This window comes from Nestor notabilis, unplaced genomic scaffold (genome assembly GCF_000696875.1).
Source record: "Nestor notabilis isolate BGI_N333 unplaced genomic scaffold, ASM69687v1 scaffold4476, whole genome shotgun sequence".
NCBI classification, from domain to species: Eukaryota; Metazoa; Chordata; class Aves; order Psittaciformes; family Psittacidae; genus Nestor; species Nestor notabilis.
In genome coordinates this window covers 77,209-90,522 of record NW_009934103.1, presented here as the reverse complement: position 1 = coordinate 90,522, position 13,314 = coordinate 77,209, and the positions used below count along the sequence as shown (strand labels likewise).

General features: G+C 55.0%; 1 protein-coding gene across 1 annotated transcript in view; it reads left to right on the top strand.

The window, feature by feature from the left end:
* Nucleotides 1-11,529, top strand: part of OLFML2B (olfactomedin-like 2B) — a 12,625-nt gene extending 1,096 nt beyond the window's left edge. Inside the window, exons 2-7 of the mRNA XM_010017155.1 lie at nucleotides 2,633-2,740; nucleotides 6,161-6,337; nucleotides 8,015-8,243; nucleotides 9,211-9,759; nucleotides 10,249-10,425; nucleotides 10,740-11,529. Of these exons, the coding sequence (XP_010015457.1) occupies nucleotides 2,633-2,740; nucleotides 6,161-6,337; nucleotides 8,015-8,243; nucleotides 9,211-9,759; nucleotides 10,249-10,425; nucleotides 10,740-11,341 (1,842 nt within the window). The 3' untranslated portion in view covers nucleotides 11,342-11,529. The remainder of the gene's footprint in view (nucleotides 1-2,632; nucleotides 2,741-6,160; nucleotides 6,338-8,014; nucleotides 8,244-9,210; nucleotides 9,760-10,248; nucleotides 10,426-10,739) is intronic.
* Nucleotides 11,530-13,314: the final 1,785 nt, after the last annotated feature.

Genomic DNA, 13,314 nt, shown 5'->3' with positions numbered 1-13,314 from the left:
GGCGGCGGGTTAGCCTGCCACTGCGGCTACCACGATGGGCTTGTTCTAATTAATCTGGAGCTCAAGGATGTGTTTTGTCTTGTCCAACTGCAGTTAGCAGCTTCTTGTCCAAGCTTCCCTGCAGCTAAGGAAGATAAACAGGCACAGGCAGACAATCCATCATTTCAGGGAAGGAGGAGACCAAGCCTGGAGTTGTTTGGTGGTCCCCCATCTGCAGTAGAAGCCAGGATGTCCCGCTTGGCCTTAGATGAAGTGCTGTCAGCTCCCTGCAGGGAAGGGAGGGAACACCCTCCGAGGTGACAGAGACACCCCTGTAGTCCCTCACCGGGAAGCAGGCAGAGCTCTTCCGCCAGCAACTCACACCCGTCTCCCAGTCCTCTCTGGAGCTGCTCAGCCCCCAGGAGGAGCAGGGCGGCATGGCTAGCTGTGCCCTTGGCTCCGGCTGCCTCTTCCCACCAGGGAGCAGCTCACAGCCAGCTGTGGTGTGAAAGCTTGTCCTCTAGGAACTGGCCTGGGCTCACCCGCTCATTTCGCAAGGATTCGCTGCCAAATGATTTCACAAGGTTTATCCAAATATACACACGTGGGGTTTTTCTGTACTGTGAGAGTCAAACCCCAGGAGCTGTGAAAACAGGCTTGCCTTCTCGCTGAGCACAGAGCCCCTCCTGGGGTCGAGCTCGCTGGGAACAGCCACCTCTTGTAGGAGAAGCCTGTAGGATACAGCCCCAATTCTTGTGTGACTCACGAGGAGCAGCTCCCACGCTCATCGGCATAGGGGCCAGGAAGGCCAGGCCAGGCCTCCTCATTGCTCCTAGCACCCCCAGGGCTGGTCTCATGAGCATTGTGCCTGCCCCCTCCAGCAGCGGGAAGCATGTAGAGTCGTGCTCTATGTCTGTGGTGTTTTATGAGGCTTTCTTATGCTCGGACTCAAAAGCTCCGGTATTCCACATGTGGGAGAGCCATGGGAAGCTCCCTAAAATGAGAGTCCTCCTTTATGATGGGTGGGCTGGAGGATGTGTCACTGAGGGAACAGCAAGGAAGGGAGTAGATAAGCCCAGGCAGCAGGAACGTACCCCTGAGGCACCCCCGCTCAGTCAAATGGCTGCGCTGGGCATCCCAGCTGAAGGTTTCAGTCCCATCTGTGCATTCAACAAGGTCCCATAGGAATTCATGGACCACCAGACCAGTAGGAGTAAAGTCCACAGCTGGTGGAGGGAAGGAAAAAGTGAGTTGTGTGTGCATTAGTACAGTCTTTTTGGGAGGCTCAGCTTGGTGTTGGCAAGGGATAGCTAAATCTAAGATCTGTTTTTGTGAAGTTGCAGCACGCTGCTCCTCTGCTTGCAGGCACAGCATGTGTTTTAGGGTCTTGGGTACAGAGTCTTGCAAGGAGTCTGTGCTCATGAAGATTTGGAAGGTAATAAAGCCTGTGGCCTTTGTGCATTGATGGAAACTATCCAGCCTGGAGGGAAAAGCACATGTCTCCGGTGGCTGTCTGGCAGGTTGCGTGCATTGTATCGGTCGTCTCTGTCCAGTTCTTGGTGGAAAGTGGATGCATAGCCATAAAACAGTCCTTGTCTCTTAATGCTGCCATTTTATCTGGCCCAAAAAAATCTTTCCTTTGCTGTCAGCTCCACAGGGAGACTGCAGAGGCTGGGGTGGAAACTCAGAGTGCTGCCAGCAGTGCTGCCTGTACTTCTCCCATGTTCATGGAGCTCTGTCAACCAGTTTGTAGTTGCTGGGAGAAAATGCCACCACCTTGTAGTAATTCCCATGCTCTGAAAACAGTTCTCAGCTTTTGGGCTGTGAGGTGTGCAGCACCACGCTGAGTGTGTGGGTACAGGGAGTGGGTGCGTGTGGGAGCTGAGGCAGGGAATGGCACAGAAGCCCTCCTCACCAGCCCGTGCCTTGCTCAGCACTGTCCTCTGCAGAGTGAGCACCATGAAATGCGGAACGAGGGTATTTCTGTCTGGTTCCCCGGGCTTGGTGAGCAAGGCCTGATTCTGGGCAGGACATGGGAACACGACCCTTCCCGCTGCAGGAAGGGGGTGAGTTAATGCAGAGCCTCTCTGAAACAGGTGGTTGAAGGAGAAGGCAGCATGCCTCTGATAAAGTTGTTCTCCAGGAAAGCAAACTGTTACCAGGCTGGCGCTGAATTTCAGTTGCTTCGCTCTTGCAGTTGTGAATATTTTTAATTTTTAAAACAAGTTTCTTCTTGTTCCAGGAAAAAAAGGTACAAGATGGCATGAACTCAGGGTGATCTCAGACTCACTTTTATTTGAGCTGCTGTTCTCCTGTTGCCTCTTTTGCTGCCAGTCATGTCAGTGGTGGAGTAGCTAATCCTTTGGGCTTGTGACAGAACCTCCCCAGTGCTGGCAAGGAGGGCAGTGCTTCTCCTTGCTCTGATTACTAACCCCCAGCACCCAAAACATGCTCCTGAAGCTCTGCAGAGGTGGCATGTGTTGCTCTGCATGCTGTGCTCTGACCATCGCAGCAGGGCTGTGTAAGGAAAAACTTGCTTTTTCATGTGTCTTGCACGCAGATGGGTGCATTGTCTTGACTCTTAAGTTGTACAAACCATGCAGGTACTTTAGAGCAAGTGCCCCTGACTGACAGTGCTCCCTTTGCTTTGCAGCTGTCCTCCATTGTTGAGATGCTGGAAAGTGCCTTTTATGGCTTAGACCTTCTGAAGCTGCACTCGGTCACAACCAAGCTGGTGGGTCGGGTGGAAAAGCTTGAGGAGGTAAGATGAGTCCTGCTCTCTTCTTCGAGGTTGTTACCTTCAGTAGGACTTGCCTCAAGTCAAGTTCTTGGTACCTTCGGTGCATTCAGAGCCTCATTTCTTTTGGAAGAAATGTTAACCAACTGTTAGGCTGCAACTAAACTTGACCAGACTAGACCCCTGTTCCTCGCGGGCAGTGCCCAGTGTATCACCACTCCATTAGCCTCCCCTGACCCTCTCCAGTTCCCCATATCCCCTGTGGCTCAAACTGGATGTAGGATCCCAGCTGTGGCCTCATCAGAACCAGTATCCCTTTATGTGGTCAGAAGGGCCTGCTGTTAAGTTTTTCCTCTTTGCAGTTTTAAGTCTGTGCTGGTGTGATAGTTGCTTCTTTTGTGCTGTTTGATGTGGGCACAAGAGATTCGGGGCTGGTGCTGGGGTACACTCACCAGAACTGCTGGTAGCCAAGGAGGTCAGATTTCTTAAGGACAAAGTTACTTCTTGGCCTGTGTTAATAAAGAGCTGAACAGTCAACACTCCAAAAAAGATACATAAAGTACCTTCCTTTTCATTTTTTTTTTTTTTTTTTTAGGGCAGACTTTCAGTGAAATACTTTTCACTCCCATACAGTTTAATATTTCTTTGGCTAGCACAGCATAGGGTTTGCAGTGTATTAAGCTGTGCTCAGCTATGTAGCAACAGGTTGCCAGATTAAATACTGGAGTTTTCTCCCGTGGTTCGTATCTGGGACAGTAATTTCACATTTTTGTCAGAGTGAAGCAGTCCTGTTCAGCAGCAGCCAGGAGCCGAGAGGCGATGATTTATAAGGCCAAAATTCCACTTGCAAAGTGTTTCAGGAAGGCACGCCATGCTTCATCCCGGGGTCAGGAAGGAGACAGCCGAGAGGAGCGTGTTCGCCTGGGGGGCTCTGTGTTTCCAAGCTCAGTGATTGACCCAGAAGGGGAAAAAGGGTTTTGAGGTCTAAAAATAACAAAGCACCAATGTTTATATTTTCAATCCCACCCTCTTCCTGTGGTTTAGCATATTTGCTGGTTGTTCTTGAGTTCCTAATTAGGGGAGAGGAGCGAGGGAAGTGGGAGCTGTGTTGCCAGCCCCCCTATGCTGCGTGTCCCCATTGGGGAGCTTCACCCCTGTGTCACTGGTCGCCACAGATAGAGTGGTAGAGTCAGCCCTGTCCCATGGCACGGTGAGCTGGTCTCCCCCACAGCAGGGGACAGAAAAGGTGCCATCAGGACAGATTGATGGTCTATTGCTATTTAATACCCACAGTTAGCTGGATTAGGGATGATGAAGGAAACAGGCCTTTTTTGGTATCATTTATGGATCTGTGGTCCATGAATTTGTCTCCCCTGAAAGCAGCTGACTGCACTCTTCTTTGGTGTGGAAGTGGCCCTGTGTTCCAGCCAGTTCTTGCACAGGGGTTCAGTGCAAGCAGTGCTGGTGGCAGTTGTATGTCTAAGAACATTGGGGTGACCTTGCAGCGTGGCTGCTCTGCTCACAGCCTGTTGCAGTGGCACAGACAGGCAGGAAGCTTGGTCTGGCTGATGTAGGCCAGAGAGGGAGCAATGAAGGTGTAGGAGGGGGGAATTCACAGATTCGTGTCTTCAATTTCCCAGAAGCAGGACCATGGGATCATGTAACAAGCAGTTGAAGCTGCCCGCAGGCACTCAGATGGGATGGAGCAGGCCAGGAGACGTCTGGGTTGATGGAGAATCATCATCTGGTACATGGAGATTCCCCTGGTGCTGCTGGGGCAGGGCAGAGCTGATGCAGGCAGCGCAAGGCAACAGGTGTGAAATGCCTCCTGCTGCTCGCTTAGCACATAAATTCCTGTTGGGAAGAGGAGGATCACACCCTGCATCAGCCACAGGATCCGATATGGACAGCTGAGATGCTGAACAAGAGCCTGGCATGGCTTCAAAGCATCGCCCTCCCAGGCAGGTGTGCTTTTGGCAGCTGCTCCCCAGAAAGCAGCTGAGCGGCCTCAAGCAGCATCACAGGCCAGGCTTTGGTGGTGCCTCCCCTCTCAAGGGGACACAGATTTTATCCCTAAGCAGGTCGTAAGCCAAAGGTTACACAGAATAATTGATAAGGGCACAAGGCTGTCAGAATCAGTCATCCTCCCAAGAGGAGGATGGTATCGAAGCTGCTTCTGCTCCTGTGCTGCTCCTAAGAAAGCATCATGAAATCCTCTGTTCCTTTTCTTACTACAGCAAAATGCTTGCTGAGAAGCCCTTGTGTTATTAGTCTTAGCCTCAAAATTGCATGATAAATATGTGACTCACAATTCCTGGGTAAAGACTGGGAATTCAGATGCCCACAGAGGGGGACTGGGGATTAACTGAGCTCAGGATGGTGTTGTTGCAGAGATGAGAAGTTATTCTGAGTTGTCTGCAGTATAACAAGGTGTTTTACACACACAGTGTTGGTAGAGGGAAGGAACCCTCAATATTTGTTCCACAAAGCTAGTGTCTTCTCTAGAGAGGTGGCTTCTCTGCTTTTTCTTTAGCTTGCAGCTGTTACATCAGCTGGTGATGTTGAGGTTGCAGATGGAGGTCACGGTGGGGTTTAGGAGAACTGGATGGTGGGATAGATTGATGATGAAGGGCTGGGGGAACCACCCTCAGTCTCTGTGCAAAAGTGCTGTGATTGATGTGCCACCTATTCAAAGCAGTAAAATACCAAGGAGTGATGAGCGGAGACGGCAACAACCCCTTGGATATCAGGTGTGCCTCTGTTTGGGAGACTGAGAAGGGCAAGGTATTTGTCTGCCCAGTGAGCTGCAGCCAGCCCAGCTCCCTCCTGGTCCCAGGACAACTCTCTGAGGGTCACTGTCTCTCCTCTTCTCCCCTCATTCTCCCTCTCTTCATGGGAGTGGAGAGTGGTGGGGAGGAGCAGTCCTTGAGTGTGGCACTGAGTGTCCGAGCAGTGAGGCAGGACCGAGAGAAGAGAAATCAGACAAGTGGGATGCAGACCTCAAGGACTTGCCTCAGGGGTCAGGCACGTAGTGGCCAGCCAGGATGGGATCCTGCTAGGAAAGTGGGATTAATAAATGGGAGATGAACTTGCTGTCATAGCCAAAGGAGTCAATGCTGGGACTTCAGATGCTTTAGCTTGTCTTTTCCTTTTCCTTCTATAAACCAGTGAACATGGCTGAAGATGGACACTGAAGAACCTCAAGGCCACTCTTGTGCTCCACGGGGCATCGTGGCAAAGGGTGGATCTGGGATGTGCACACCAGGGATGGAATTTCTGGATCAGGGGCACCTTTTTAGCAACTAAAGCACCCAGCTCCATGGAGAAGCCCAGCTGTGAGCCCAGGATGTGAGCATGGAGCTCGCTGGCTCTGGGCTGCACTTTGGGGGGCCGTGGAGCATTCCTTGTCTTTACATGGCGTAAAGTCCTCTCTTGCTTTTCTAGGGCATGTCCAGGAACTTCACACAGCAAGGCCACCGGGCAGGAGCCAACATGGAGGACACTCTGCAGAATCCCCACCGCAGGGACCAGGAGAACTGCTCCAGCCTCCTCACCAACAGCCTTGCTGACATTGAGAGCTCGCTGCAGCGGGATGCTGAGGCTGCCTACGTGCATGCAGAGGTATGACCGTCCAGGCAGGTTGCATGGCTTTTGAGATTGCTGCCGCAGTGCAAGCCAGCCCTGAGGGTGTCTCTGGATGTGGCCCCTGGCCCAGGGTTATTTTCTCCTCGACCCCATTTCCGTGCCTCCGGCTCCAGCCTGCTTCTTGCGGCACAGTCCAGCTGCCGCCGGGATGTAGGAGGGAGCAGAAGCGGGCTGCTCCTCGGGCCTCCCCCCTTCCCCTGGGGCTGCTGGTGTGCGAGGTCAGCGGCGGTGCTGCTTGGAAAGCGTGATGTCATTGCAGGCGGCTGGGAAGCGCTGGGAAACTTGGAGCCTTTGGCTAGCAGGGCCTGGGGGCTTGGTGCAGGGCAGCCTGTCACCCTCTATTCCTCCCGGGGCAGTGCCCCTCCCCAGCCAGCCTCCGTGCCTGGCGGGCTCCAGGCAGGGCCTCCAGCATCCCACTGGCTCCAGCCTCAGACTGTGGGGATCCCAGTGGGGACTGCCCAGCGCGGGGACATCCTGTGCCTGGGGCAATGGTTTCTGTGCAGCCCCAGAAAGGGGTGTGTTGGGAAAAGGCCTTTCTAGGGTGTCCTGACCCCCTTGCTGCTTTGGTGGTGCAACCTAGCATGGCCTTGTGCTGCTCTGATCCATGTTGGGTGGCTGCTGGAGCATCCTGCCTTTACCCCAGGGTCCCCTCTGCAGGGCAAAAGGAGGTGTCTGGGGACAGGAGGAGCTGTTGCTGCATCATTTCCAGCTCCAAAGAGGGGTGTTCAGCTCCAGGGAGTGAGGGCAGCCTGCACATGGCCCCTGCAGGTCCTACACAGGGCGGGGCTCCCGGAGCCCTCGTGAGAAGGATGGGCTCCCACTGTGTGCTGTGGGGCACTGACCCTGACATGCCATGGCAGCTCTGCTCCAGGCAGGGCGGTGTGTCTAGCAGCGCTCCCAGTGCCTCTCCCCTGCTCCCCAGGCCATACCTGGAGCATGGGCTCTGCTGCCTACTGGAGACGAGCCAGCCCAGTCCAGGCAGGAGAGAGAAGCGTGGGGCTTTTATTACTCTAGGTGACCTCATTTCCTGATGTTCCCTTTTTCTCACTGTTAATTGCAGCAGGGCTGTGAAGGAACCCTGGGCCCGTCTTCTCAGCCAAATGGGCACCACTTCAGCCTTTCAGCTGTCTTTCCGATTCCTTTAATGAGATGAAATCCTTCAGGCATGAGCTGTGGCAGCTGGTGGCTGCCTCGGTGCAGAGCTCCCGCTTCCTGCCCTGGCTGGCAAGGTCCCGCTCCCTGCCCTGGGGATGGTTCCTAGTCCATGCTTGTCAGGACCTTCAGCCTCTGCTCTACCAAAGCTCAGTGCACATTGCACGCTCTCCACGGATCAGGTCCTGGCAGTGCCAGGGAGTGGACATGCGAGCGGCTGCAGTGAGGGCTGTGCCCTGCTAATGCTGCCCCAGGATACCCCTACCCTGTCCTCTCATCCTGCATCCCACAGCCTGTGCCTTCCTGAGCACCGGGTCCCAGGTTTGCAGGGTGGCACCAAGGTCATGCAGAAGAAATACTAGTCTGCATCTGAAGAGAACTCTGAGAAGTGAGGGAGGACAGTGTCCTACCCAATGCTCGACTGGCCAGCCTGACCTGCCCCATCTGCCAAAACACGGCTGTTCTGGCCCATCCCCTAACAGCTTCCTGCCTCTCTTCCAGGGAAAATATGAAGAAAGATTCCTGAAAGAGGAAACCATATCCCAGCAGATCAACTCTGTTGAGTCCTTCCCGGAGCTGCACCTCTCTCCGGAGGATGAAAAGCCTGAGCAGCTCTTGCAGAGGAAGCTGCGTGTGAGGAGCCGTCCTCCTTCCAAGCCTACCATTGTCCGAGGGGTCACCTACTACAAAGCCCAGTCCACTGAGTCAGAGAATGATATTGAGGAGCAACGTGAGTTGGGTTTGCAGCCATGTCCAGTGGTATGGTTGCATCCTGCAGCAAAACCAGTGTCCTGAGTCCTGCCTCATCCCCTGGGAGGCACATGGGGTCACTGTGGGGAGGAGGGCTTGGAGGTGGGGTGATTGGTACCTCACCCCTGTGCAGCCTTTGAACCCTATGCGTGGGACCAGTGCAGCATTGTTATTCCATGAAAAATCCCTGGTAGCTAAGGAAATAGGTCACTGGTTTGGTTCCAGGTACCCAGCACCAACACCTATCCAGAAGTAAATGCGTGTTTGTTACATATGTCGGTCCTGCAAATGCACCTGCCTGATGGCATCAGGGAGGTTTTTGCAGTGGTCGGGGTACTGGAAGTTGGCTCAGAGCTGCTGCTGGTTGCCTGATAGCTCAGCAGGGTGCCGCTTACTGCCCTGACCATGGTGAGAGCAGGGCTGGAGCCCCCTGGGACCAACAGCATGGGCAAAAAGGCAAGTGCCCTTTCTCTGCAAAGCTGTGTGTGGGTTTGTGAGGTCCCTGAGATGAGGAGCAGCAGAGGGCACCTGCTGTGGCTGGGGAGCCCAAGTGGTCCCTGTGCCCTGGGTGAGGCACTCACGTAGGCAGCCTGGGTTAGGAGGGTGGGATCTGGCTGGGTGCTGCAGCAGTGTCCATCCCATCCCAGGCAGCATGGGGCCCCTACTCCATCTCTGGGAACTGGCAGGACTGAATCGCTCTCCATCACCTCCTGCTCTGCCCAGCCTGAGGTGGTGAACATGGCTGCGATGGGGTCTCGCTCACCTTCTAATGTAGGCACCATCAGCTCCTGCAGTTCACACAGCCCTTCTCCAGCTGGAAATTATGAGGGAAACCCAAATGGATTTAGTACAATACAGCCTGGAGAAGTGGGCAGAGGGGCCAGAGCAGTGGGGTTAGCGCAGAGGGGCTGTACAGGACTTACTCCTGCTCTCTCTGCATTTGCCAGCGGATGAGCTGTTCAGCGGGGACAACACGGTGGACCTGCTGATTGAGGACCAGCTCCTGAGGCCCAGCAGCAGGGTGGGCGAGGATGCAAGGAAGCCTTCCCCGGTGGGATGGCCACCCACCTCTGGCAGCGACCCTACCACCCTGCCAACTGCCGACACTGCCTCGGTGGCCACAGTGCCTCTGTCCCCTGCCATGTCCACAGAGCCCATGCTGGTCCCCACCGCTGTGAGCCGGCTGACCCCCACCCCGGAGACCATGACTGCCCTGCCAGGGCTAGTGGAAGAGGAGACTCCACAGCTACTGGCAGGCTTGCCCCGCACGGTGATAGCCACAGCCACAGAAAGCCTGCCCACAGCCACCACTGCTGTCCCCAGCCCTGCTATGGCCACCACCACTGGCACCTCAAAGGACATGGGGATGAGCCCTGCCCCAGAGACCAGCCCAGGAGCTTGGGGACCAGCAAGCACCCCCCCAACACCAGTCAATCCCACCATCCCTGCCACTCCAAAGCAAGCCCTGGAGGAGGAAGACATCAGGAACATCATTGGTGAGTGCCTGCACTGATCCAGCTGTGTGCATGAGGGCTTGCTTGTGCCCACAGTGTGTTCTACTAAGCATAGCACACCTGAATTTGGTCATGGGTGGGAGGTACCATGGAGATGGTGGCTGGACAGCACGTTACTGGGGTGCCAGGTTTACTTGCTTGTTAACTCTGGAACCTACTATCGTCGCTCAATTTTGAGGGGCCAGGCAGGCCAGAAAGAGGCCGGCCAGAAAGAGGCCTGCCTGAAGATGGGACCCAAGACAGGCAGCAGCATCAGCTGGAGCAGGAACATGGCTGAGGCTGTGGGGAACCATTTGCAGGATCTGGCCAGTGCTGCTGGACCTCATGAGGCTGTGCCCAGGGCGAGGCAGTGGGGATACCTGCTGGGCAGGCAAAGGGCTGGAGGGGGGTGATGCTTGCAGACCCCCAGCAGGAGCAGGGAGAGCATGGCTGCACTGCTTCTGGCCTTGTGAGCTTTCTCTGCCCGCACAGGGCGCTGCAAGGACACACTGTCTACCATTTCGGGGCCCACCACCCAGAACACCTATGGGCGCAATGAGGGGGCCTGGATGAAGGACCCCCTGGCCCAGGAGGAGCGTATCTATGTCACCAACTACTACTATGGGAACACGCTGGTGGAGTTCAGGAACCTTGACAACTTCAAGCAAGGTGGGTTTGCATCATCCCTAGTGCTGCTCGGCTGGTCCGAGAAGTGTCCCTGTTCCTAGGATGCTGCACCATGGGAGGGTTGTCTGGCAGGGACCCTCCCCTCTTGGGTGCTGGTATCCGGCATGTGGGGTTCAGAGCATAAGGCAGGTCAGGCTGCCCCTGGTGACTCTAGACTTGCCTGTCACTAACACCAGGCTGCTGCTGGTGGCTGGGGAGGGAGCACAGCAGGACTGTGGGCAGAGGGTGCTGCTGATGGGGCCACCAACCCCAAAGCAAAGGGAAGGTCTTGCCAGCAAGGTGTCTCTGCCCCACAGGTCGCTGGAGCAACTCCTACAAGCTCCCGTACAGCTGGATTGGGACAGGGCATGTTGTCTACAACGGCTCCTTCTACTACAACCGGGCCTTCACACGCAACATCATCAAATACGACCTGAAGCAGCGGTATGTGGCTGCCTGGGCCATGCTGCATGATGTGGCCTATGAGGAGTCTACCCCATGGCGATGGCGAGGCCACTCAGACGTGGACTTTGCTGTGGATGAGAATGGCCTGTGGGTCATCTACCCAGCCATCAGCTATGAGGGCTTCAACCAGGAGGTGATTGTGCTGAGCAAGCTGAACGCGGCCGACCTCAGCACCCAGAAGGAGACCACGTGGCGGACGGGGCTGCGGAAGAACTTCTACGGGAACTGCTTTGTCATCTGTGGGGTCCTGTACGCAGTTGACAGCTACAACAAGAGGAATGCCAACATCTCCTATGCCTTTGACACGCACACCAACACGCAGATCATCCCCCGGCTGCTCTTTGAGAATGAGTATGCATACACCACACAGATAGACTATAACCCCAAGGACCGCCTGCTCTACGCCTGGGACAATGGGCACCAAGTCACCTACCATGTCATCTTTGCCTATTGAGACCCCCTGCCACAGTGGGGCACTGCGAGCCAGGGGCCACCAGCACCTTTTATTATTATTTTTATTGTTATTATTGTTATTTTGTACAAATCAAAGAGTAAATGATGGATTTTTAAGCTGTTTTTTATGGCGGATTGTAGATCGATCCCAGGCCAGAACTCCCCCCTTAGTCTTTGCTGTAACCTTGCTTCTAGTTTTTCTTCCTGTAGGGAGGTCTTCCTTCAGGAGAGCAGACCTGGCTCTCCTGCCTGGGAGAAGAGGTGGCCTAGATGTGGTCCTCTTGATGAGGTTTTAGCTAACAATGATCACCAAGAGACCCAGAACCAGTGCAAAGCTGGCCTTCCTGCTGCAGGCATCAGGTCCCAGCGGGACTCTGATGTCTGCCTGTCCTTGTGGAGGATATGCATGTCCCATGGGAATGTCCTGTCTCTCGGGACCATCTTCCCAGCTGACGGTCAGCAGGCCCTTTGGAGATCCTGCTGTACAATGGGGCTGTGAGTGCAGCTCCGGCAGCCCCTGGTGCTGGCACTTAGGCTGAGAACAGTCCCCTCCAGCCTGGGCTCTGCCCTTTGCAACCTGCTCTGGGGGGCCGGGTGCACCCTGGGCCCTGACTCACATCTGGAGTGAGCTGGAGGTGGGAGGGGGACACTGTAAATACGTGTAGATGGCTTTTGTTTGTTCATTTTGTAACCCAAAATAGTCCCCTTCCCTGGTTGTTGTGCGAAAGCTCTGCTCGGCCAGGCACTGGGCTGCCTGGGTGGGGAGCTGTGGGTCTGGGGGAGTCCTGCTGCCACTGCTGCTCCATCTCCCCTGTGCCCTCTCAGTGCCATGCTCACCCTGGTCCTGGCTGCTAGCCATCAGGAGCTCCTGCCCTTCTGCCCAGCAGCATCTTGTATTTACCTGCTGTCAACAATAAAAGATCCAGTACCTTTGCAGCTGTTTGGGGCTTTCTTTGGGTCTGGCTTACCCTCTTGGTGCATGGAAGTGCATGGAGGGGTGATAATTTTGGTTGGTTTGGGGAATGCCCATTTACACATGAAGAGACTCGGCTGCTTACGCCTGGCACTCAGGCAGGGCAGCATGGCCATGTCCAGCCCTGAGAAGAGCTTGGCTCTGTCATGCCTGTCCTTGCCCTCAGGTCACTCAGGCTGCCATGGCCCCATCTTCCCCAGGCTCTGGGTGAGCAGCTCGTGCAGAATGCCCCCTCCTCAGGAGGAGGGGACTGAGTGCATATGCCTTCGGCAGTGGCAGTGCTGTGCAGCCCAAGAGACAGTGCTGACCTAGTCATTTGCCTAAGTAAAAGTATTAACAAGCAAAATAAATAGTAAAAATAAATAAAAGAACCATTTTATTGCCTTCAGTGCTAGGGACACAGAGAACAGAACTATGAGGGCCAAGAGGTGCTCTCCATCACTGGAGCCGGGTGCTGGCTGAGGATGCGGTGCCACAGCAGTGCCCGAGCCCCCAACCCCCCAGGCAGCTCTTTCCAACAGGCTGGCTGTGCCAAGCTCATCCACCACGGCCAGGTCCCCTCCCCAGCCACACAGCAGCACCCCCCCAGAGGCTGGTCACCCCTGCGCAGCACTGTGGGGAGCTGCGTGCTGCTGCCTGGGGCACTGCTGGGGCTTGGTTAAGACTATTGTGTGAGCTGGCCCACAGTCAGGTGGGGCCAGGCCAGGAAAGGAACTGGTGCAAGGAGCGCAGCCAAAGACCTCACTGAGCCCGGCTGCTTCCCAGCAGCGCAAGCGCCGAAGAGACGGGGGGCCTGTGCAGCTCACGCTGACTACGTGGCAAAGGGCAAAGCTTTTCCATAGTGTTGCAAGGCACATACTTTACAGGGGTGTATTGCTCCTCACCCTCCTCCTGGCCTCCCCCAAGCTATTTGTCTTGCTACAGGATCAACTTTTATTTCCTAACAGCCACACACACAAATAATATTAATAACAATAATAATGATAATAAAAACACCCCAC